Below are 21,934 nucleotides of genomic sequence, written 5' to 3' on the forward strand. Positions count from 1 at the left end.
AGCCGATCCCTCCTCTTCAAGGTGAATGGAGGGCTAGACTCTCAAAGGTTTTAACTGCTCAGGAGACACTGAGTCCCCTTTTCTTTCCCCCACCCCCAAATGGGGGTGTATGCCAAGTCAGTTTGGGAACATGTGGAATGGGAGGGGCCTCCAGTCTCTGGTATCCGGGGGGCCAACACCCACTCACTGGCTGTGTGACGCCTCGCCCGCCCCCCCGGGGCCGTGCCCGAGTTCTTGCCGCCCAAGCCTTGGCACCCCAACAAGGCTCATTCTAAGGGCCTGGGGAAGAAGGCGTCAGAACACGAGTCGGGTTGGGCTCAGGCGCCTACCGTCTGAGTCGATGCTGTTGAGGGCCGTGGGTGGGATGACCGACACTTTGCACAGGCCCAGCGGGCACTTGGTCAGCAGGGAGTCCTTGCATGCCGTGTGCACCTGAAACAGGGAGTCAGCAGCCTCAGACACAGAGGCCTCTCCTCAGCCATGCACACTGTGGCTGGACCATGCCCTCCACCTGTCCCACCCACCGGGCACCCAGCCAGCCCAGGGGGAAGCTGTGTGCCCACCCTGTGCCCTGCGTCCACCCCAGGAAGGAGAAAAGGCGTCTGATGGCAAGCAGCTGAGCGGCTCTGAGGGCTCCTCTCCGTGACCGGGAAGCAGCCGGAGGGCTGGCCTTTTCTGCTCAGTGCTGACCCCGCCCGGCCCCCAGGCCGCGCTCACCATGGCCTTGCACCAGAGGCAGCGCCAGTCCTGCAGGCGCAGCACGCTGCCGCACGTCTTGTCGCACACGGTGCACTTGGCGCTCACTGGCAGGTTCCCCTCCAGCCACTGGTGCGGCATGGCAATCTGCAGGCCAGAGCAGGGAGGCTGGAGGCGCCTGGGCCCAGATGCAGCTCACAAGCACCCTACCAGGAAGGGGGTGGAGGGGGACGCCGGCCAGAGGGGACAGGAGCATGCTAACCCTCCCACTGAGCCCCAGGTCCCTGGCCATACCCCGTCTTCGTCCTCGATGATGTCCTTCCCGATGGATGCCAGTGTGGTCCACTTGCAGTTGTTGGTGGCACGTACGGCGCAGCGCTTGTGGGCCTTAAACTTGCACACTGCAAGGAGCCAGTGAGATTCGGGCTCAGCCATGGTCCTCCAGGACAGCAGGGGTGGCGCAGGGCTCCCCCAGCTCTCCTGTTACAGCCTCAGGTTCCCTGCGCTCTGTCCTGGGCAGCTGGGCAGGGGGACCAGCACGGGGGCAGCCCTAGGTCCTGGCACAGGGGTGGTATGAGCTGGGCGTGTGCCCACGCTGTGAGCTCAGCTACTGTGACCGCAGGGAGAAGGATGCCAACTTCTGCCACAGGGCCCCGATGGTGATGAGCTTTGGCTGTGTGGGCCAGATGGTCACTGTCACAGCTGGGCCACCGTGGGTCAAAGGACAGCCCACGGGACTGCACATACACTGAACCCTGAACACGCCTTCTGCCTTTTCCAAAACGAAAACCCCAAACTCACTGCTCTTGATGCCAACTCACACCGACCCTATACGGCAGGGTGGAACTTCCCCTGTGGGTTTCCTAGGCTGTGGCTCTATCCGGGAGTAGAAAGCCTCACCGTTCTCCTGAGAAGAGAAGCGGCTGGTGGTTTCGAACTGTTGACCTTGCAGTTAGCAGCCAGCCAAGGGCGTAACTGCCACACCACCAGGGGCCATGTAAAAAGCGAGCAGTCACTCTGCAGCTCAAAGGGGAGGCAGGCGGCACTGGCCAGGCTGTAGTCCGCCAACCCTGCTCCGGCTCACTGCACTAGCCCAGGAACTAGATTCCCTGACCCCCGAGGCTGACCCACACAGCCACCCTGCAGTAAGGCAGGGGAGGGGGAGTGGGGGTTGCTCATGTCTCCTCCACTTTGCTAGTTCGAACACAGGGTCATTCATTATGGACAACTCCTAGCAAGCCCAAACTCAGAACCACTGCCAACCACCTGCCGGTGAGCCCATTCCAACTGTAGCGACCTTCGGAGAATAACTATGGGTCTGGGAGGGGCAGAGAGCCCCCTCTTCCTCCTGCAGAACAGGGGGTGGGCTGGAACTGTGGACCTCATGCACCCAGAGCAGCCCGCCGCCACCAGGCTCCTTGGAGCCAAGTCTTAGGAATTGGCCTGGGCCCAGTGTCCGTGGCCCCTGGATTGTGTCGCCCTGAGGCCACCCTGCCCTGTGTCCTCACCCTCGCAGGACAGCCCGTGGGAGGTGACCCCGGACAGCGCCTCGCGGCACACGTTGCAGTAAGCCGGCCTGGCGTGGGAGCAGGCGTACCAGTTGTGGGTCCCTGAGAAGTGGTCCATGCTGTACTGGGTGGGCTGCGGGGCAACGGAGAGGGGTGGGGGTCAGCGCGGGGCCTTCAGAGGGACGACTAGGCAGGGACTGGTGGGAAAGGTGTTCAGAGGGAGGGGGGAAGCATCACAAGGGACAGGCAGTACTGATAGGTAAGCTGACCCGGGGAAACACAGCAGGGAGCTTCAGTGGGGTATGTCCCAGATGGAGGTCAGCAGGTGGGGCGGGGTTGCAGCAGGCAGGCACGTGGGACCTGCCCAGTGGGAGGGGTGGGGAGCAGGCGGGGCAGGGCTGCAGTGGGAGGAGAGGGAGGGCAGGTGGGCAGGGTTACAGCCGGGATGGGGGCTGAGTGGGCAGCCCCAGCAGGTGGGGTGGGGCTGCAGCAGGCATAGGCAGAGGGACACTCTCACAATGGTGTGTGCAGGTGGGAAGAGGCACGCCCCCAGAGCACAGGTGGAGCAGGGCTGCAACAGGCACTTGGGGTGGGGGTGCAAGACAGCGCACCCCCAGCAGGAGGTTGGGACAGGATGGTCATGTGCGGGGGGGGGGGGAAGGGGCGCTCTGGGCTAACCTCAAAGTGCTCCCTGCTCTGCACCGTCTTCAGGACTGCCATCCAATCTTCCATCTCCTTCCTGTTGTCAGCACACAAGATGAGCTTCCGGCACGGGGTGATGACCTGGAGGGGCGGACACGGGGCAGGGCGTTCAGGAGAAGGGACCATTTCACTCAGGGACACACATGTGAGGCCCAGGAGAACAAGAAGAATGATTTCAAACCGAGTAACGGTCCAATTTAGCTTGTACAGCGTCATCACGCTGGGTTATCAGGAGCCTGCCACGTCGGGACTGAAGGGAGGCTCACTAAACAACCTGCCTTATGCAGATGGCACAGCCTGGCTGATGAGGAACAAGGGCCGCAGCCTTCGGGGTGGGTTACAGCTCAACGTCAGGACCAACACCCTCACCATGACGGGACCCGGAGGTCACCGCCCGGGAAATGGAGAAAGCGGGGAGGCGGTCCAGGATCTGGGCTTCTTGGGATCGAATGCTCGCGGAAGCAGCAGTCAAGAGATCAAAAGACGCGTTCCGTTTGGTTAAGTCTGCCGCACAAGACCTCTCCAGAGTCGTGAAGAGTGAGGATGCTGCCTTGAGGACCAAGTCGAGGTGGTATTTACAATCTCCTCACATGCGCGTGAAGTTGGACGTTGAATAAGGAACGGCGAAGAGTCGATGCGTTTGGATTAGCATGGTGCTGGGCAGAATACGGAAAGAGCCGTGGACTGCCAAAGAACCAAGTACAGCCAGAGTGCTCCTGAGAGGCAAGAGTGGCGAGAGTTTGCCTCACATGCTTTGGACACGTTGTCAGGAGAGACCAGTCCCTGGAGAAGGACATCCTGTGGGGCAGTGAAAGAGAGGAAGACCTTCGACAACATGGACGGGCACCGTGGCTGCTGCTATGAGCTCAAACATAAGCGTGATTGTGAATGGGGGGCAGGACCCGGCGGCGTTCCGTTGTGTTGCTCACTGGGCTGCTGGGAGTGAAACCAACTGGACAGCCACTGACCACAACATTCACCAAACAGAAGACGGGTACCGACGAAACCCACACTGGCTCACAGAGACCCTCGTGGAACACAGCAGAGCTGCTCTGTCGGGCTTCTGAGGCTGGAGACCTCGACGGGAGCAGACAGCCTCGCCTTCCTCCAGAGCTGCAAGTGGACTCCAGCTGCCGGTCAGCACACACTCAGTGCAAATCAGACCCTGCAGGGAGGTCTGTGCGTGTGCGTGAGAGAGAGCGAGCAGCCCGGCAGGGCAGAGAAGCGCCTCACAGGGTCCCCACGGCTGTCACCTTGATGGGAGCAGGAGGCCACATCATGCGTCTAGCACCAGCAGGACTCGGCACAAGAACGGCCTAGACAACTAAGAGAACGGACGCGGCTGCCCCATAAACGAACAGGTGGCATACTGGGACGGTTTAGGCATGTCAGCCAGGGCCGTCAGAGGCAGCGCCATCATCTCAAACATACCCTCTGTTGTGTGCTGGTCAAGGCAGCTGAGAACCAGGCGCCATGCACACGGGCATCGTCTCTGGAAACGAGACCACCAACCTGGGAAATATCCCACACACGAAAATGGCACCCAGCTGTTCAGAGAAATCAGCAGCAGAGCAGGGAGAAAGGGTTGGGAGCCTGCTTCCACAGAGGTGGCAGGCTAGGATTCAAGTCCTCCTCTGTCCTGGAGGGTAGCGGTGGGTCAGAGTCCACTGAACTTCACAGGGAAGGGCACGAGGCCTTCGAAACCCAAGGCAGCGTTGTGAAAAGGACAAAGCAGGATGACTGCTACATGCTGACTTTACAACACGTCACACACAGCTACAATACTCAAACCAGGCCGGTGCCGGTCAGCAGTCGACACAGATCACCAGAACAGAACGGAGAGTCAGGAAAACCCCACGCATCTCCGTCCACTGGTTTACGATCAAGTCCATGCAGTCAGGGAAGAAGCATCCCACACGCAGGGCAACGAAACAGGAGCCAGGCCTGCCACCATCCACAAAAGCAAATCCAAAATGGCTTAAGGACCCAAATCTGCACGCTAAACCCATGGAGTTCTTACAAGAACAAGAAGGGCCAACACCGTCAGGCCTGGTTTTCAACAATGGATTCCCGAGCACAAGCACCAAAAGACAAAATAACAGACCTCGTGAAAATGAAGGCCTTCACCAGGACCTCCCCAAGCACGTCACCAACGTGAAAGAAAAACTATCGATGTGAGAACATCTCAGAGCCTAGATTCAACAAGGATGTACACAAGGACCACTAAAGTACCCACATACTGTATATCTACAACTCACAGTGTGTGTGTCTATACTACGCATATAAATACAAATGTTCTACAAGTCGGTAAGAAAATGACAAGGCACCCCATCGTAAGACGGGCACCAAACACAGGACAGGGGTCGAGCGTCAGTGTCACCAGATCCAACCAGAGGGCGCGTCTGCCCGCTCCATCTAGGAGGACGACCCCGCTCACACACTTGGGGCAGGTTACCCGGAGGACCCGGGACAGGAGAGAGACAGCCACTGGGCGACACGGGCGGACACAGTGGCTGCAACAATGGGCAGACACAAGTGCAAGGCGTCGCTTTGTTCCATTGTGACGGGAGCAAGCCAGTGGCATCCATGAACAACAGAGATTTAAAAAACAAACCAGAAAACCACAGAGGCAGGCTGGCCCGCGGGGAGATTTAAACTCCATCCACTGCTAGTGGGACTGCACTGTGGAAAACCGGACCTACTGCGTGGCCAGCAACTCCACTCCCACGTCTACGGCGAGGAGATCTGAAAGCAGAAGCACCGCAGAGACCTGCATACCAGTGTTCGCCAATAGCTAAAAGGTGGGGACAACCCAGCTGCCTATCCAAAGATGAACCCCAAGAAAGGAGAACACACACATAATGGGCTACTCCTCCTCCGATAACTGACGTCTAGACAAAGGCGTGGGCAGCACACACAGAACTGGAGCTTGGGGGCCTTGTGCGAAGCCAGATAAGCCAACCACCAAAGGGCAAGTATTGTCAGATCTCGTTCTTTCTCTTTAAGTTTCTTTCCTTTGTTATGTACAAGGTTACAGACTTTTACTGTTGATTAGGGTGACCAAGGGGAGAGTCCTCAGCATGTGAGGAGCCGGCCCCCCAGAGAAAGGAATCTGTTGGTATAATGTGGCTACTGGACCAAATGCACTAATGTGCTCAGCACAATGGATGGATGTATACAGGGATTGTGGTAAGAGTTGTAAGAGCCCCCAATAAAATGATTTAAATACACACACACACACACACACACACACACACACACAAACATTGAATTGCATGGCACATTCACTATAAAATAGAAAAGTGTTGTTGTTGTTACTAGGTTCGACTGAGTCAGCTACGACCCAGAGACCCCGTGCACAGCAAAGTAAACACTGCCTGGTGTTGCGTCAGCCTTACAATTGCTCCCACACTGAGCCCGTGGCTGCAGCCACAGTGTCAATCCAACTCGAGGGCTTTCCCAAGCACGACGTCCTTCTCCAGGGACTAGCCTCTCCTGACCACACGTCCAAAGTACCTGAGATGAAGTCTTGCCACCCCTGCCCCGAGGAGACAGACTGATTTGTCCTGTGCCGTCCCTGGTGCACTGGGTGTTCAAAGGCATCGGCTCTTCTGCTGCCTCCTTATTCAGGGCCCACCCTTCACACGCACACAAGGCCGTGCAGGCCGTGGCTGGGGCCAGGCGCACCTTAGTCCTCAAAGTACCATCCTTAACTTTCAACACTCTAGAGAGGTCTTGTGAAGCAGACTGACCCAAAGCAACGCACCTTTGGACCTCCTGGCGGCTGCTACCATGAGCATGGACCGTGGAGCCAAGGGAGACGGAAGCCTTGACCGCTTCCTCCTGGTCTCCATTTCTCATGCTCCACCTGTTGGTGCAGTGTGCAGATGCACCTGAACCAGATGCAGCACCCTGCCTCGTTACCTGGGGAAACTGAGGAACTGTAAGGTTGGGGGGCGGGGGGGAGTCCCATGCTACAGCCCAGAGCATACCCTTGAGGTCTCTTAACAAAAATCCTGTTTGAGACGTTGCTGAAAGCAGGTGGCAGAAAGTGACAAGGTGCATCTCTCTCACCGACAACATAGAAGTAATGGCACTCTCCTCGTTTGAGACACGAGGGCTCCAGAAAGCCAGTGGGAAAACGGAGCGAAGAGCTATACTGGCGTTTCCCCATGAACGAGCTGAGGCTCCCTCCTCTCAAAGGGCGGGCGGAAAGAGATCCGTGCTTGTCGGGGGTTATCAGGGGTCGGGGGGTTGTGGGGGATCTATGGTGACAGGAAACCGCAGTGATAAAGGGTTGGGTGGCAAAGCTGCTGGCTTTCCTGACTGTCAGTGAGCATGAGTTGTGCTGAAATAGCAAAAGCCACGTGATTGACACGTTTATAACCATGACTCGGAATATATATATATATATATATATATATATATATATATATATATATATATATATATATATATATATATATATATATATATATATTTAAAGTTGCTGCTCTGCAGGACCAAACACCCCCTGGGGTTTTGGGGTTTAGTTCCTTGGTTTGGAGGGGCTTAGGGTCATTAGGTCAACTGGCCTGAATGATGTGCTGGTGCCTCTGGTCCACCCCCTAGTTGCTAGCACACCATCTGGAGTCTCAAAAGGAGCACCACGGGCCCTCACTCACCAGGAGCAACAGAGGAGGAAGGAGAGTCAGGACGGGAGGGGGGCACGTGGACTGTGCACTGTGCGGCGGAGGACCTGCAGCAGCCAACCCAGAACAAAGGCTCAGGTGCTCCTGGAGTCCATACTTTGGAGCCACGGGAGGTGGGTGGGGGAACTCCCTGAAACACCTGCTCTAGAATCACCTTTCAACATTCAACCAAGACGGAAAGGGGTCACCGGTTGACCTTCACTGGTCAGAGAAGGTCTACCTTGGGCATTACGCTCTCGTTAGAACCATCTGCGTGGGACTGGAAGCCACCGGAGAGAGCGCACCCAAACCTGAGGGGCAGGTGCGGATTATGGGAAGAGGAGCAAGTCCAAAGAGGAAGGGGAGGGACGGTGGCCCAGTGTCATCACGCCACTGGACTGTGCATGTGGACTCGGCTGAGTTTACTTCCCACAACAACAGATGGAGCTGGCAGAATCCCAGTGGAGCACTGCCCGACCCTGACACCCACTGTCGGAGCTGCAACTGGCTTGGTGTGGGCCATCGACCCTCTGCCCCTGTGCTTACCTGGCCTCTGCAGAACTCTGGAGCCGGGCCTTTGCCAGTCTTGTACTCCGGCTTACTGACTTCTTTCGTGTCCCTGTGACTGAGCTGTACGTGTTCTTTACGTGTTGTGGGTCTAGAGTTCTCCTCGGATATGTGTTTGGCAAATAACAGCAATAATAAAACAACAAGCGGGCACCAAAAACTGTTTTCACTAAATACGGGCTTTAGAAGTTTTTCGGTCAGCATGTTATTTTCCAGGAAATACTGCTTTAAAAACACAATCAAGCACATTATTTTTATTGACCCACAGTCTTATTCTGGTTTCCAACACCGACACAAAACGTAATGCTGTTATAAAATGATGGCGATTATGGTGGTTTTTGTTTTTTTGTGTGTGTGTGCGTGTGTTTCTTTTCTGTACGGCGGCAGGGTCTGCAGTGAAACCTTCAGACAAAGAGCTGGCCACTCTGGCCGAGCGCCAGTTACTCTCCATCTTCCTTTTCCTGTTGACTCAACAAGTGGGAGAGAAATGCGGACACTGCTGCTTTTAGAAATTCTCACGGATTCTAATTTTAAATGAATGAGGGGAGGAAGCACACATCCCTAACCCCAAGACGCAACTCTGACGCAACCTGTCTGCAGCATGTTGTATTTCAGTGGAACACAGGCATGTGAACGTCACCATTTTAGGGCCCATGCTCCGGCGGCGTTTCATACCATCACCGTGTTTCCCGGCTATCACCCCCAAAAGAAGTCCGCACCCATTTGGCAGTCCCTCCCCACCCGTAGCCCGCGCGCTCCGCTCTTGGCAGCTAACGCACTACATCTGCTTCCTGTCTCTGTGGCCTTCCCCTCGGGGGACACGCAGAACAAGTCGCCTTTTAAACCCGGCTCCTCAGCAGAGGGGCTCATCCACACCTTGGCCAGGATGGGCTGGCACCGGGGTCCCATGAATGGGCTCCAACGGAAGGACGCTTGTGGGGCTGGTGCAGGGGCGGCAGTGATCCCTTCTGACTGTGCAGGGAAACCGCTGCTGTCTGTGCACTGGCCACATGCCCCCAGCCTGCTGGCTTTCCCTGGCCCTTGCAGTTACCTGTGGAGCAGCGAGAGTGTTCTAGACACGCAAGCCAGAGCGTGTCGTTTGTTAGGGTTTATCTCCTTGCCCTCACCCGACTGCCTGGCTAGAGCCTCCAGGAGGACGGGGACAGTAAGGGACAAGAGCTACGTCTGTTGTCCTGCTCTTGCTCTGTGGGTTATTCCATGACGCGCTGAGGTCACAAGGTCCTTTAACGGACTGAGCTGAGGAAGTCCCTCTCTATTCCTTCTCGTGGGGGCGTCTTTCTATAATGACAACGTGTTGGGTTTTCGTCAAATGCCTTATCCACATCCACTGAGTATTCAACGGCTCCATCCCCCTTCCCGATTAGGATGCTGAGTCACGTAGGTTGACTTGCACATGCTAACCACCTTTATCCCATCTGGTCGGTGCGGAAGAGCCCTTCGAGCCTGTCGCTGGACTTGGGCTTGCGAGTCCTGTGCTGGGAAGTACCCTCGCCTCAAAGCTCTGGAGGGGTCTGAGAAAAGTGGTGGTAATTCCTTGTCAAGAACTACCCCGGAGGGGGCTTCGGAGAGTGCGTGGGGAGAGAAAGAGGACTCTGGCAGCTGGGTCTGGGGAGCCCCTCCTACCACCAGGAAGCACACTCCTGGATCCTGGTCCCAGAGAAATGGAGAAACCTGTACGCAAACTCAGCCATAACTGGCCCAAACCGGCAACCACCAGAGGTCTTTGACGGGTGGACTGCTGGATAAACTGCGAGTCTCACGGTACCTCTGCCACAGGGACATGCAACATCCTCCTTGACTTCCCCGGTGACCTGACTGGTCACATAGGCATGGTCTGGCTCTGTTCCTGAACAGAGAGCACACTGGCAGGAGAACAGGTGAAGGGCTGTCTGGGGAAAGAGGGCAGGTCTCTGGGTGGGAAAGTTCTGGGTCCCCACTGTATCAATGTCCCCTCCCCAGGCAAAACTCCTTACAGGTTCAGCAGAGAACACAGGGGCAGATATCTGGGTGGGACTCGGCAGAGAGCTCATCTGAGGAGCCTGCACCCAGGAGGACGCAGGTGCTCACCCAACGTCCAAAGCTGTCAGCGTGCAATGTCACCAAATGGGTCGTGGGAGTTGAGCAAAGGCTCCCAGACAACTGGGTGGAGAAAGCTGTGCTGCTCGGGCAGTGTGAGAGCACAAACAGGGGTACCACCTGCCATGCCCTCGGGCTGGGGAAGTTGGGCCCCCCACCTGGGAGCAGAGATGGCAGGATTTGCTCCCAGACACAACTCAGCCTGAGCCATCGATGCAGCTTTGGCCAGGGCACCAGCAGTGCAGGGACAATGGGGTCACAGGATCCCCGCCCTCGCACGGCAGTCACTTCCTGTGAGGTGTACACAGTGCCGTTCTCACTGTCAAGAGCAGGGTGCACCCCGCAGAGAAACCCATGGGGCAAGTGCCCAGAAAACAGCTGCCTCCAAGCCTCCTGCCCAGAGACCTTCTGCCGCATGCGTGCATGCGTGAGTGCTTACATGGTCCCTGAGTGCTGGCTGCTGGCACAGTCACCTGACCACTGACAGCAAACGCCCAGGCTTCACCCCTCCCAGCTCTGGTGCCAGGCCACCCTCTGCTCTCAGAAGGAAATCCTCAGGGTTTCCCTCCTGGGGGCAAAGGAACATGGTCCCAGCTCCTCAGCACACACCAAATGGGGTGTAGGAACTCACTGGTGAGAATAAGAAACAAATAAAAAGGTAGCCAGGTAGAAGGTGTGACAGGGATGAGGTGGGGAGGGGATGGGGCAGAGAAAGTGGGGGAGCCCCACAGAGGAACTAGGCAGTGAGGAAAACTCGGGTGTTTCCCCTGGTGGGAGGGGTGTGGCTGGCACAGCTGCCTCGGGGAGAGAGCACTGTGCTGGCCGAGAGCTGGCTGGAGGCCCCGAGAGGCCCCGCCAGGAGACAAAGGTGTCCAGTGCAGGGCTGGACCCGAGAGCACAGTCCAAAGGGGCTCGGGACACAGAGGGCATGGCGCCAGAGACAGAGGGAGCGGACAGTGGCACCCTGCGGCCAGCACGAGGAGGGAAAGAAGAACTCGGGCGGGACGGAGAGTTCCAGCTAGACGCTAGACGGGCTGGGGGTCTGCTCCTCAGTCCCAAGCTCCTCGTCCCTTGTGGTCAGGCCTGCACCTACTCCCACCAGGGCCACGGCCGCTGTCTTGAGTCCTGCTACACTCTGAAATCTCAAAGGGGCTGTGGGGAGAGGAGTCGCTCACACTGCACCCCCCTGGGGAGATGGGAGGGCAGCTTCACAATGCCTCATCCCGCAGCTCTTCCCTGAGAAACACAGACCCGGCTCTCAAAAGACAGAGCATCTGGGTTCTTAAAGGCTAGAAGGTAAACAAGCGGCCATCTAGCTCAGAAGCAACAAAGCCCACATGGAAGAAGCACACCAGCCTGTGGGGCCACAAGGTGTCAATGGGATCAGGGATCAGGCATCAAAGACCCGGAAAAATCCTATCGATGTGATTGAGGGGGAGACCCAAAGCCCATCTGTAGACCATTGGACGTCCCCTCACAGAAGGGTCACAGGAAGAGACCAGTCAGTCAGGGGGCAGTATAGCACTGTTGAAATATATAACTTCCCTCTAGTTCTTTAATGCTTACACACACACACACACACACACACACACGCACACTATCATGGCCCCAATCCTACCTTACAAATCTGGCTAGACCAGAGCATGCACACCAGTACAGGTAAGAGCTTGAAATACAGGGAATCCAGGACAGATCAACCCCTCAGGACCAATAATGAGAGCAGCAATACCGGGAAAGTGGGGGGACAAAGAGGCAACTGACAACAATGATATACATATAATCCCCTCCCGGGAGACAGACAACAGAAAAATAGGTGAAGGGAGACAGCGGTTGGTATAAGACATGAAAAAAAATTATAAATTATCAAGGGTTCATGGGGGAAGGGGGAGCGGAGAGGGACGAGGAAAATGAGGAGCCGATACCAAGGGCTCAAGTAGAAAGAAAATGTCTTGAGAATGATGATGGCAACATATGTACAAATGTGCTTGACACAATGGATGGATGTACAGATTGTGATAAGAGCTGTAAGAGCCCCCAAAAAAGTGATTTAAAATAATAATAATAATAAATAAAAACACAGAGACTCCGGTGCCTAGCACTGTTCACGGCGGGTGAAGACCTGGGGAAGCGCCGCGGTGGCGCACACACACACGCACACACACACAGTGCACGTATCTGAAAACAGAATGGAACAAGAACATAGAGAGCACACACCAAACTGAGTGGCGGGGCCGTCAGGGAGAGGGGAGAGGCTTGGGAGGGGTCTGCGAAGGGCATCCCCAACACCCACAGCCATGAGGGGTTTATACAGAGGCTCTTTCTGTCACTGTGTGAAGCCATCCATCCAGCTCACTGCCACCCAGCCAAATGCCGCTCACTCGCGCGCAGACACCCCACAGAACAGGGGCTTCACAGAGTGTGGGCTCTCAGAGTGGGACATCTCAGAGTGGGGCACCTTTCCCCCTCGGAGCGGCTCGTGGTCTTTCAGTTATCAGCCCAGTGTGTTAACCACTGTGCCTCTGGGGACCCCATAACAACTCCCATACATAGCCAATGCTCTGGAACGGGTGCTAGGGTGCCCGAGCCAGAATCGGAGGACAGAGAGCCTTGCCTGGTGTGTGCAGCTCAGCCTGATGGAAGGAGGCGGTCAAAGCGAGGACCTCGGCTGGGGATCATTCACTCGGACAACCCACGTGTGCGGGTGTTCTGCTCCCCTCAGCCCTGGCCTTCGGCCTCCATGAGGGCATAGCCCATCTGCACTCAACTCTCAAGTCCCACCCTGCAGGAGAGGCCTGGGTGGGGAGCGGCTGGCTGAGCGGTATGAGAGCGAGGCTGTGGAAGCTTTGGGAACCCGTGTTAGAAGGGTGCTGCCGACTGGGCCCTTCCAACAGAGGCTTAAGGGACCACCAAGCAGGTCTTCTCTCCCAGTGCAGACGTCCAGTGAACATGGCCTTGTTTAGAAACAGGGTCTTTGAAGAAGGCATCAGTACATGAAAGGGTGCGTCCAAATCCCATCTCTTTGGTGTCCTGAACTTGAGAAGGAGACACAGAGGGACATCGGCCACTGTGCGCCAAGGGGCCCAGGGCTGCCTCAAGGCAGGGAGAGGAGGAAGGATCCTGCTGAAGGCACATCCCGAACTTCCACCCTCCAGCCTGAGTCAGAATGGAAGCAGGCCTGCCCAAAGCCCCCAGTGGGTGCAGAGACAGACACACGGACAGACGCCTGCCCGCCTCCAGCGGTCTGTAGAGGACGGCGCCATGCAGGCTTGCCCGCCTCTCGGGGTCTGCAGGGAGTGCTGGGATGAAGCAGGGAGCTCAACTCAGAGAAGCCCATCCCACCTGGCCCTGCTCTGTCTGGCCAGGTGAGGGGACCAGAGGCTGTTGCTCATGCATGGGCATGTGGGGAAGACACAGCCTGGCCTGCAACCTTTGAATGTCAGGACCCCTCCTTCTCCTCCAGACACACCCCAGCCACCTCCAGGGTCTTGTCCATCCTTCATCTTAGTGTCCCCACATCCACTCATGATCCTGGTCTCCCATGTCCACCCGTGACCCCAGTCAGTCTCCTTGTCCACCCATGACCCCACAATCTCCCATGTTCACCTATCACCCTATAGCCTCTCGCTGTCCACCATGACCCCACAGCCTCGCAGGCCTGAGCTGCGAGGGCACTGGGCGCCCTTACCTGCTGCCTGGCCTCGTCCCCACCTGCCCCCCACTCACACTGCATCAGAATGGACGGGGCGCAGCTGCAGCTCTCAAGTCGGTGGGCAGCACCTGTGGAGTGCCCGAAACAGGCCGGGGAGACTGGAGAACAAACTAGTCTCACAATGCAGTCACTGACCAAAAGAGGACATGGGGACAGAGGAGGCTGGGCCGGAGCAAGGGAGGACCCAGCTAAATATAGCTCTCGGTCTGCAGGGCTGTCACCGCGGCTGGGTGAGCATCTGGCCTGGGCAATCTGTCACTTCCTCTTACTCACATCCTGCCGCCCAGATGCCGGCGCACGTCGCTGCACCGCGAGCCGCCCCGCGCAGAGCACTCACACAGCTGGGCATGCAGGGCAGCGGACTTCCTCACAGGACACCCGGAGACCCAGAAATAGCCCGGCCACACAAACAAGCCTCGGAGAGCTGTCCGGCCCGCACACAGCGTCATTTCTCAACGTGCCTCCAGAGACAGGGTCACCCCAAGAGCAGCCCTCACGGTCCCAGGGCAGTCCTGGGCAAGGCAGGGGTCCTGGGCATCCGGGAGAGCAAGCTTGGGGAACTCGGGGTTAAACTCCAGGTAGCGGGCTCAGAGGAGCAGGAGGACCGTGACGGGGAGTTCTCTGTTAGTGGCAGGTCCCTTCACGTCGTTCTCAGGGACCAGGATGAGACACTGCCCACCTTCGCAGCAGATGGTGGGTTTCAACTGCCAGCCTTGCGGTGAGCAGCCCGACAATGCCTAACACACAGCATTGCCCCTTACTCCAAACACCAGAGCCGTTCTAACAACAGAAAGGACATAAGAAGTGAGCATGGAGCCTTAAAGAAAGAACACTTGACTTTGTACAAAAGGGCAGGGGCTTCATGTGCTGTTACTGGGGGTGGGGGGGTGTCCACAAACCAGACTCACTGCTGTCCAGTGGGCTCACGGCGACAGGAGAGGGCAGAGTAGAAGTACCCCCGTAGGGTTTCCCAGATGGTACACTTTTATGGAAGTGGGCAGCCTCAGTTTTCTCCCATGGAGTGGCGCATGGGTTTGAACCACTGACCTTGTGGTCAACAACAACCCAATGTGCCATCAGGGCGCTGCCAGAAACAATCCCCAGGGGGATCCCCTGGCCCCACAGAGACAGAGGGATGGCGGGCATGTGCTCTGCCCTCGAAGGGGATATGTACATTTAGAAAGAGAGGACCAACAGGAGGGAGGGACGGAGAGAGGGGAAAGGGAGGGAGGCAACTAGAGCCCCAAACCACTTGTGGCTACAGACACAAACCCCCTCAACCAATGGCAAAGAGAATCAGCACCGCTCAATACAGCACAGCCGGGTGGGTCAGAGTCCAGCCTGGAAAGGCATCTACAAACCTGCCCGGGGTCTCCCTGCCTCAACCAAACAGAGAAGGAGAGTCACGCACAAGACCTTCCGGTATAGACTCAGACAGCAACAAAAAGTCTCCAAATGCTGGAAGGGCTTCCCCAAAAGGTCGCGCCCCTGGCTTCACATTCAGTGGTGAGTAGCTCAAGTGTTTCCGGGTGAGACGAAAAGCCAGCGTGGGAGTCCTGCTGTCCCCGCTGCTCCTAGCACAGAGGCCGGCGAGGACGGAGAACAGGCCCAGGGGCTGGCCAGAAAGAAGGGTGACCATCTCTCTGCAGATGGGAGGGCCATGCACCTAGAGCATGCGTTCTCAAATGTATCTGGGGAGAAAAAAATGGCCCTACCCCCACCCGCCATACCCCTGACAATCCAAACTTTTGTACTCTGACCTGCCGCCCAGGAGTACATGCAGGTATAGCTTTGCAGCCCCTTGGGTCATTCCAGCACCTCCCCCACCCCCAGGGGCCTTATCGGCCACTGCAGCCAACAGTGGCTTACTCCCTGGAGAATGCACACAGCAACGTACTAGGGCAAACGGGCAGATTTCGCAAAGCCACAAAACCCGGTTATATGTTTTATAGATGAGCAGCACAGAAATTAGGAAATGAAAATAGGCATGTGTATATATACATACGTATGCATATATATATATATTTTTTTTTAATTCCATTCATTTTAAGAAGACCACAAAAACCAAAACTGAAACCCCTCAGAGATGATTCGCGCTCTCTACGCTGGCAACTATGAGGGAGGCCAGGAGCTAGAACACTGACCTGAAGCATGGGCTGGGATGCAGGCCCGACCGTAAGGGGCCGAGTTCCACGCTGCCCCCCCACCCCCGCCCCCCCAGAGTCACTGTGGCGAGAACACCCTGACTGGTCGGGTGGTCAGGTGGAGACCACCAGGTGCCCGTGGAGGGGCAAGGCTGTCTACTCCCTGACAGGGTCTCAGTCTCGGAAGCCCATGTGCCACGTCCACCCTGTCCTCTAGGGTCACTGTGAGTCCGCATCGACTCCTAGGCGGAGAGTTTGGAGCCCCCAAGCTCTAGAACCAGAGCTGTTCCGATCAAGAGCCCAGTGGGCAGTGTTCTCTGGGCACGGGAGAGCTGGTTTGGGGGCTGATAGAGAACTACGTAGGACGCAGAGCTAGGGGCACTTGTCCCACCAGGTCTGACTGAGTACACAGCACGCGTGGTGCCACTGGAAGAGTGGACATGCGCAGACCAGCAGACCCGCTGAGCAGCCTGGAAGCAGCCCCACACATGCGGCCACAGGTCTCGACAAAGGGGACTAGAGAACCGTACACACCACAACCATTAACCACCGCCCATGTAGCCCCACTCCCCAAGACTCCAGAAGACAGCACAGGAAGCGGTCTCTCTGACTGGGCCGCAGGCGACTGTCCCTTCCAGCTCATGGTCATGGAGTCAGTGTTGACTCACGCGAGCCCCTGCAGGTTTCCCAGCCTGAAACTGCTTATGGGAGTAGAAAGCCCAGTCTTTCTCCCTCAGAGCTGCTGGTGGTTTAGAACTGCTGACCTCACGGATCACAGCCCAACCCATAACCACTGCACCACAGGGGTTCTCTTAAAAAAGAAGCCTGCAAGGGGAGGTCACCTCACAGAGGGGTCCTAAGACAGGCAGGGTGCAGCATAGCACTGACGAAACGCACACCATTCCTCTGGTGCTTTAATGCTTCCTGCCGCCCCTGCACTACCAGGACCCCAGTTCTACCTTACAAATCTGGCTAGACCAGAGCATGCTCACTGGTGCCGAGGAGAGCTCGCAACACAGGGACTCCAGGACTGACAAACCTCGGGAACAGCAATGGGGCAGCGACCCCGTGAAGGGAAGGGAAGGTGTGGGGAGAAAGGGGGAACCGATCGCAGTGATCCACGGATAACCTCCCCCACCCAGGACGACGAACAACAGAAACACGGGTGAAGGGAGACAGCAGACTGTAAGATATGAAAATCATCATCATTTATCATTTGTCAAGGGTTCGTGGGAGGGCTCAAAAGAACAGATTTTGAACATGATGATGGCAGCATACGTACAAATGTGCTTGACACAGTGGACCGATGGATGGATGGTTAGAAGGACGAGGAGAAACTGGAGACACTTAATTCCATGACAATGAAAGAATGCTGCAGGCGTCACAGTTAACTTGAGGCCACAGTGGAATGGGGTGGGTGGTCCTCATCCTACATGACAGGAAGCTTGTTGGCCACCCACCCAAGCCGCCACCGCGAAGCCAAGAAGCACCCAGGGCTGCCAAAAGAGACAAGGCAACAATGGCCTACCTTCTCCGAGACGGGAGGGTCGTCCATGGCCCGTTCCACCTCACAGCAAGCCTGGAGCACAGAGAACTGCCCCACGGGGCTTCCCAGGCTAGTGGCACAGAGGTGAAGCCCTGGGCTGAGGTGTGTGAGGGGTGGCCGTCTGCTTCCATGAATACTGACCGCGGGGGAAACCCTGTCCTACAGGGTTCCCGAGTCAAAAGGGACTCAGCAGCCTCAGGCTTATGGAAGCATTATGGGGACAGACCCCCAGATTTCTCCTCCCTCAGAGTGGCTGGGGGGCTCAGGGCTCTGCAGAGAGAGCAGGGCCCCACTGACCCTCGAATTCAGGCTCCTGGTCTCCAGGACACTGCACTCTCTTACAGAGTGGTGTTCCTGCAGCCCCAAGGAACTAATGAACCGAGGGGCACACCAGACAGGGACAGGAAGGCGGCCCAAACCAGGAAGTACCAATGCCCACCGAACAACTGTGGGCTGGCCATACAGTAGACTTTCACTCACACACACACACACACACACACACACACACATTAAAAGGAACAAATTATGAATACCCCCAACACAGAGCCTTCCACAGCACACCGCTGCTGAAGGAAGCTACACAGTGAAGAAGCATGCATTGTTTCCCTGCACTGATGGAGAATTCCAACACATGAGAACCAGCCTGCAGTGGGAGAGCACAGCCCATGTGTCTGGAGAGGGTGTCGGGAGGACGATGACCAGGAGACCTTCAGGGGGTGGGGTAGGATGTTTGTTCTCCACGGTGGAGATAAGTTTATAGGCACACGTCAAAACTCACTAAATTATGCCCTTGAAATTACACCTCAAGTGAAGTCGTAAAAGAATTTTTAAGGTCAAACTATTTTAGTGAACTGGAATGTTCTCCAAAGAACAGCGAGAACTTCTCTCTGAATGGTGACCATACGGCCCATCAGCCAAGCCAGGAAAGATTTTGCCAGGGAATGTGGGCACAAAAGATTAAAAAAAGAAAAAGAAAACTAACTAAACTCGCTGCCATCGAGGCAATTCCAACTCACAGGAGCTCTGTGTGCCACCAAACTGCCTCTGTGGGTTTCCAAGGTGGTCAGTCTCTAGGAGACAGTCTCTTCTGTCTCTCAGAGTGACTGGTGGGCTCAGACCGCTGCTGTGCAGACGGCAGTGTCCTGGGTAAACCAGCCTTTGCCTCCGTGTGAGTGTGTGTGTGTGTGTGTGTGTGTGTGTGTGTGTGTGTCTCCGCTGATGTGCGGACGGCAGTGTCCTGGGTAAACCAGCCTTTGCCTCCATGTGTGTGTGCACACTGAGCTCCCCTCTTCTGTCCATGGTGGCAAGTGGACAGTGGGCAGCCAAGACAGCGCCCTAACACACACCAAGTTCTTGTGGCAAAAAGCTCAGCAGGGAGCTGCGGCTGCCCTGGCCACACTGCCCAGCGCCAGTGCCCGCATCTTTCTGGCAGGCTCTATGCCACCCTGCTCCACCTCACCTCTGGACAGAACTAGCTAACAACAGCTCCTCTTGATTTGGGGTTTTCAAGTAGGGTGGCACGAAGTGGCCCCTTTTTCTTTTCAGAGTTTATATTTCAAGCCATGTCCTCCTTGTGGAGGGGGTGGGGAGAGCCAAGTCAGTCAGTGGCCTAGTCTCCAGCCCAGGCATCAGGGGCTGTCTCGGTCGTCTCAGGGAAGTAGACCCCGCCACTCTCCACGCTGACAGACCAGGCTCTTATTCCAGGGCAGGAAAGCACTATTTGTCTCGAGGTGGTAGTATATGGTCATTGTAATTTCCCTTCTGAGCGTACAGGAAAGAGGAGGCCAGGAATTGGCTCACACCTCCTGGCACCTTTACCAAAGCATGCTGTGAAGAGGGAGTGACTTCAGCCCCCAATTTCCCACACCTCTTCCAAGACCATTCCTTCAAATCCATGCCCTTCTCACATGGTCCTCTTGGTTAGATAACACTTTTCCTTACAGAAGAGGAAGCAGAGTAGTGACGAGTGTGGTGGCAACCACCAGGTCAGCAGTTCAAAACCACCAGCTGCTCCGAGGGAGAAAGAGGAGGCACTCTCCTCCTGGAAACAGTGACAGTCTGGGAAACCCACAGGAGCAGTTCTGCCCTGTCCTAGAGGGTCGCATGAGTGTGAACTGACTCGATGACCGTGAGTTAAGGGTTAAAGAGTTTCCTTATGAAAGGACTACAGTCTTCCAGCTGTCTTCTTAAAAATGTCCTCTGACGTTTGTAAAGCCCAGCAACAAGTACGCACGTGTACACACACACACACAGGGCCATACTAAGACTATGTTCTTGCTGGTGGCCCACGCCACAGCGGGTGGGTCTAACTGCTGCGGGCCATTGGGTTGGTAGCCTGAACTCTTATCTGCCGTGCCAGAAGCGCACCTCTGTAACACAGCAGCCCTGGGAAAACAGCTTCAATGTGCCTGATGACCGAGACCAAGCTGGCCATCCCCACCCCACCAATGGGAACACAGACACTACATCCGGGCCATCCCTCACAGCCTGGCTTCGGGACTCAGGTGTAGCACCTGACGCTGTGGGCCTGAGCTACTCTGGGAGCCTGGAGCTCCTGCTCCTGGGACGTCTTGGCGTCCTCACTGCCTTTGGACAAGCCCGCTGGTTCTGTGAGCAGAGTGTGCAGCGAGGGTATGAGGCATGGCTTGGGGGCGGGGGGCTCACTCTCCTCTGCAGTTGCTCCCCAGTTCCGCTCACAGTCCCAGGTGCTGGTCTGACTTGGCACCCTGCCAAGGAGGAAGGGACAGGGTGTTTGTCACAGTGAGGGCTGCGCCTCGTGCTACGGGACCGTGGGCCTGGGAAAAGCAAGAGCAGCTGCGGTCACATGCCTGCGGTCAGGGATGAGAAAGGTTCTGCGGAAGGGGACAGGACAGGCCTCCACTGGCTGCCACGGGAGGGGCACGAGGCCCCCACACACTGCACAGAGCTCTCCCTCCCTCTCCCCGAGCCCAAGTGCCTGGCCGAGGGCTGTGCTCTGAACAGACCCGGGAGAAAACCCGGTTTGAATCTGACCAGGGTCCCGGGTCCTCCCCCAAAGGGCCCCATGGGAAGCAGACCGCAGCAGCTTTTTAAAAAGTGCAGTGTATTACATTCGCGTGTACCTCAAACTGTGCCGTGCGCCACAGGTCTGTTAAAGAGAATGCATTCACTCAACACTCGAACGGCATGGCGACGTCAGGGACAAGCTTCACACAACGACGACCATTACTAAAGTCCACCACTGACTGGCTTTTTACTTTAAACGCCCCAGCAAAAAACATCAAACAAGTAAAAATTACCATTGAGTGAATGTCGGCTGTAGGACAGGGTAGAACTGCCCCAGTGGGTTTCCCAGACTGGTACTCTTTAGGGGAGTAGAAAGCCCTGGTTTTTTTGTCCTGCAGAGCGGCTGGTGACTTCAAACTGTCAACCTTGCAGTGAGCAGCCCAACTGGTAACCACTATGCAACCAGAGCTCCTCTAGAGCTTTATAAGGGCACCGGGATTTTCAAAGGAGTCCTAGAGGCACTGTAGGACAAGCGGTGGACCTTGAACTGCCAGTTCAGTGGTTCAAAACCGTCAGCGGCACTAATGGAGAAAGATGAGGCTCTCTGTCCTGTAGAGACGCACAGTCACAGAGTGCGCAGACAGAGTCACTGTGCACCGGAGTCGAGTCATGGCGTTGGATTTGGTTGCCCAAATTTTCCATCCTATTTGGCATTCCTTTAAACAAGGCATTCCCATGTTTTCAATCCATGATGATCCCATAACTCTTAAAGACAGTAAGTCCTTCCTGCCACCTACTCTTCTGTTACAGGTGAAAACTGAGATGTTCTCTCTCTCTAGTTTCTAATATCCATTGCAATGGTTACGTAAAACTCACAGACAAAATCCAAGGCTACGGGGCTAATTAAGGAACTTAAACGAGTTGTGATGCCATGAGAAATGCTCGGGGTAGGTTATCAGGACATGTTACAAAGTTCTGTCAAGTCGGCTGCTAACTACCAAAAGGACATACCACACTGCTGGAAGTCTCAATCCAAGGGCATTCAGCTCAAGCTCCGTGGGTCAGCAAACCATCTCCCTGAATTAAGAGCCCAGAGGCACCTCATTCCAGTCAGCCTCGGCGCACAGGCACCCAGCTCCAAGGAAGTGCCCAAAGGCACCTCACTCTGCAAGCCAGCCTCCTGCACAAGGCACTCAGCTTCACTTGCTCCATGGGTGGAGAAGCCCAGCGCTCTGTTCCATGCTCTGCCTCCTGGCCCGCTGCTCCTCTCGTGTTGTGGCTGTCTGCTGGATCGAGAAGGTGCACTAAGG

General features: G+C 56.2%; 1 protein-coding gene across 4 annotated transcripts in view; it reads right to left on the bottom strand.

Moving 5' to 3' along the window:
* Nucleotides 1–21,934, bottom strand: part of DGKD (diacylglycerol kinase delta) — an 82,460-nt gene that overhangs the window by 22,562 nt on the left and 37,964 nt on the right. For 3 of the 4 annotated variants that reach the window (XM_075528889.1, XM_075528890.1, XM_075528888.1), the window contains exons 4-8: nucleotides 2,883–2,987; nucleotides 2,205–2,337; nucleotides 991–1,097; nucleotides 718–843; nucleotides 330–432 (exon numbers count right to left, since the gene is read on the bottom strand). In XM_075528889.1, coding sequence (XP_075385004.1) covers nucleotides 330–432; nucleotides 718–843; nucleotides 991–1,097; nucleotides 2,205–2,337; nucleotides 2,883–2,987 — 574 coding nt within the window. Of the gene's footprint in view, nucleotides 1–329; nucleotides 433–717; nucleotides 844–990; nucleotides 1,098–2,204; nucleotides 2,338–2,882; nucleotides 2,988–13,963; nucleotides 13,986–21,934 lie in introns of those variants that run through there. The other variant, XM_075528891.1, reaches the window with a different exon arrangement.

This window comes from Tenrec ecaudatus, chromosome 13 (genome assembly GCF_050624435.1).
Source record: "Tenrec ecaudatus isolate mTenEca1 chromosome 13, mTenEca1.hap1, whole genome shotgun sequence".
In the NCBI taxonomy this organism is placed as follows: Eukaryota; Metazoa; Chordata; class Mammalia; order Afrosoricida; family Tenrecidae; genus Tenrec; species Tenrec ecaudatus.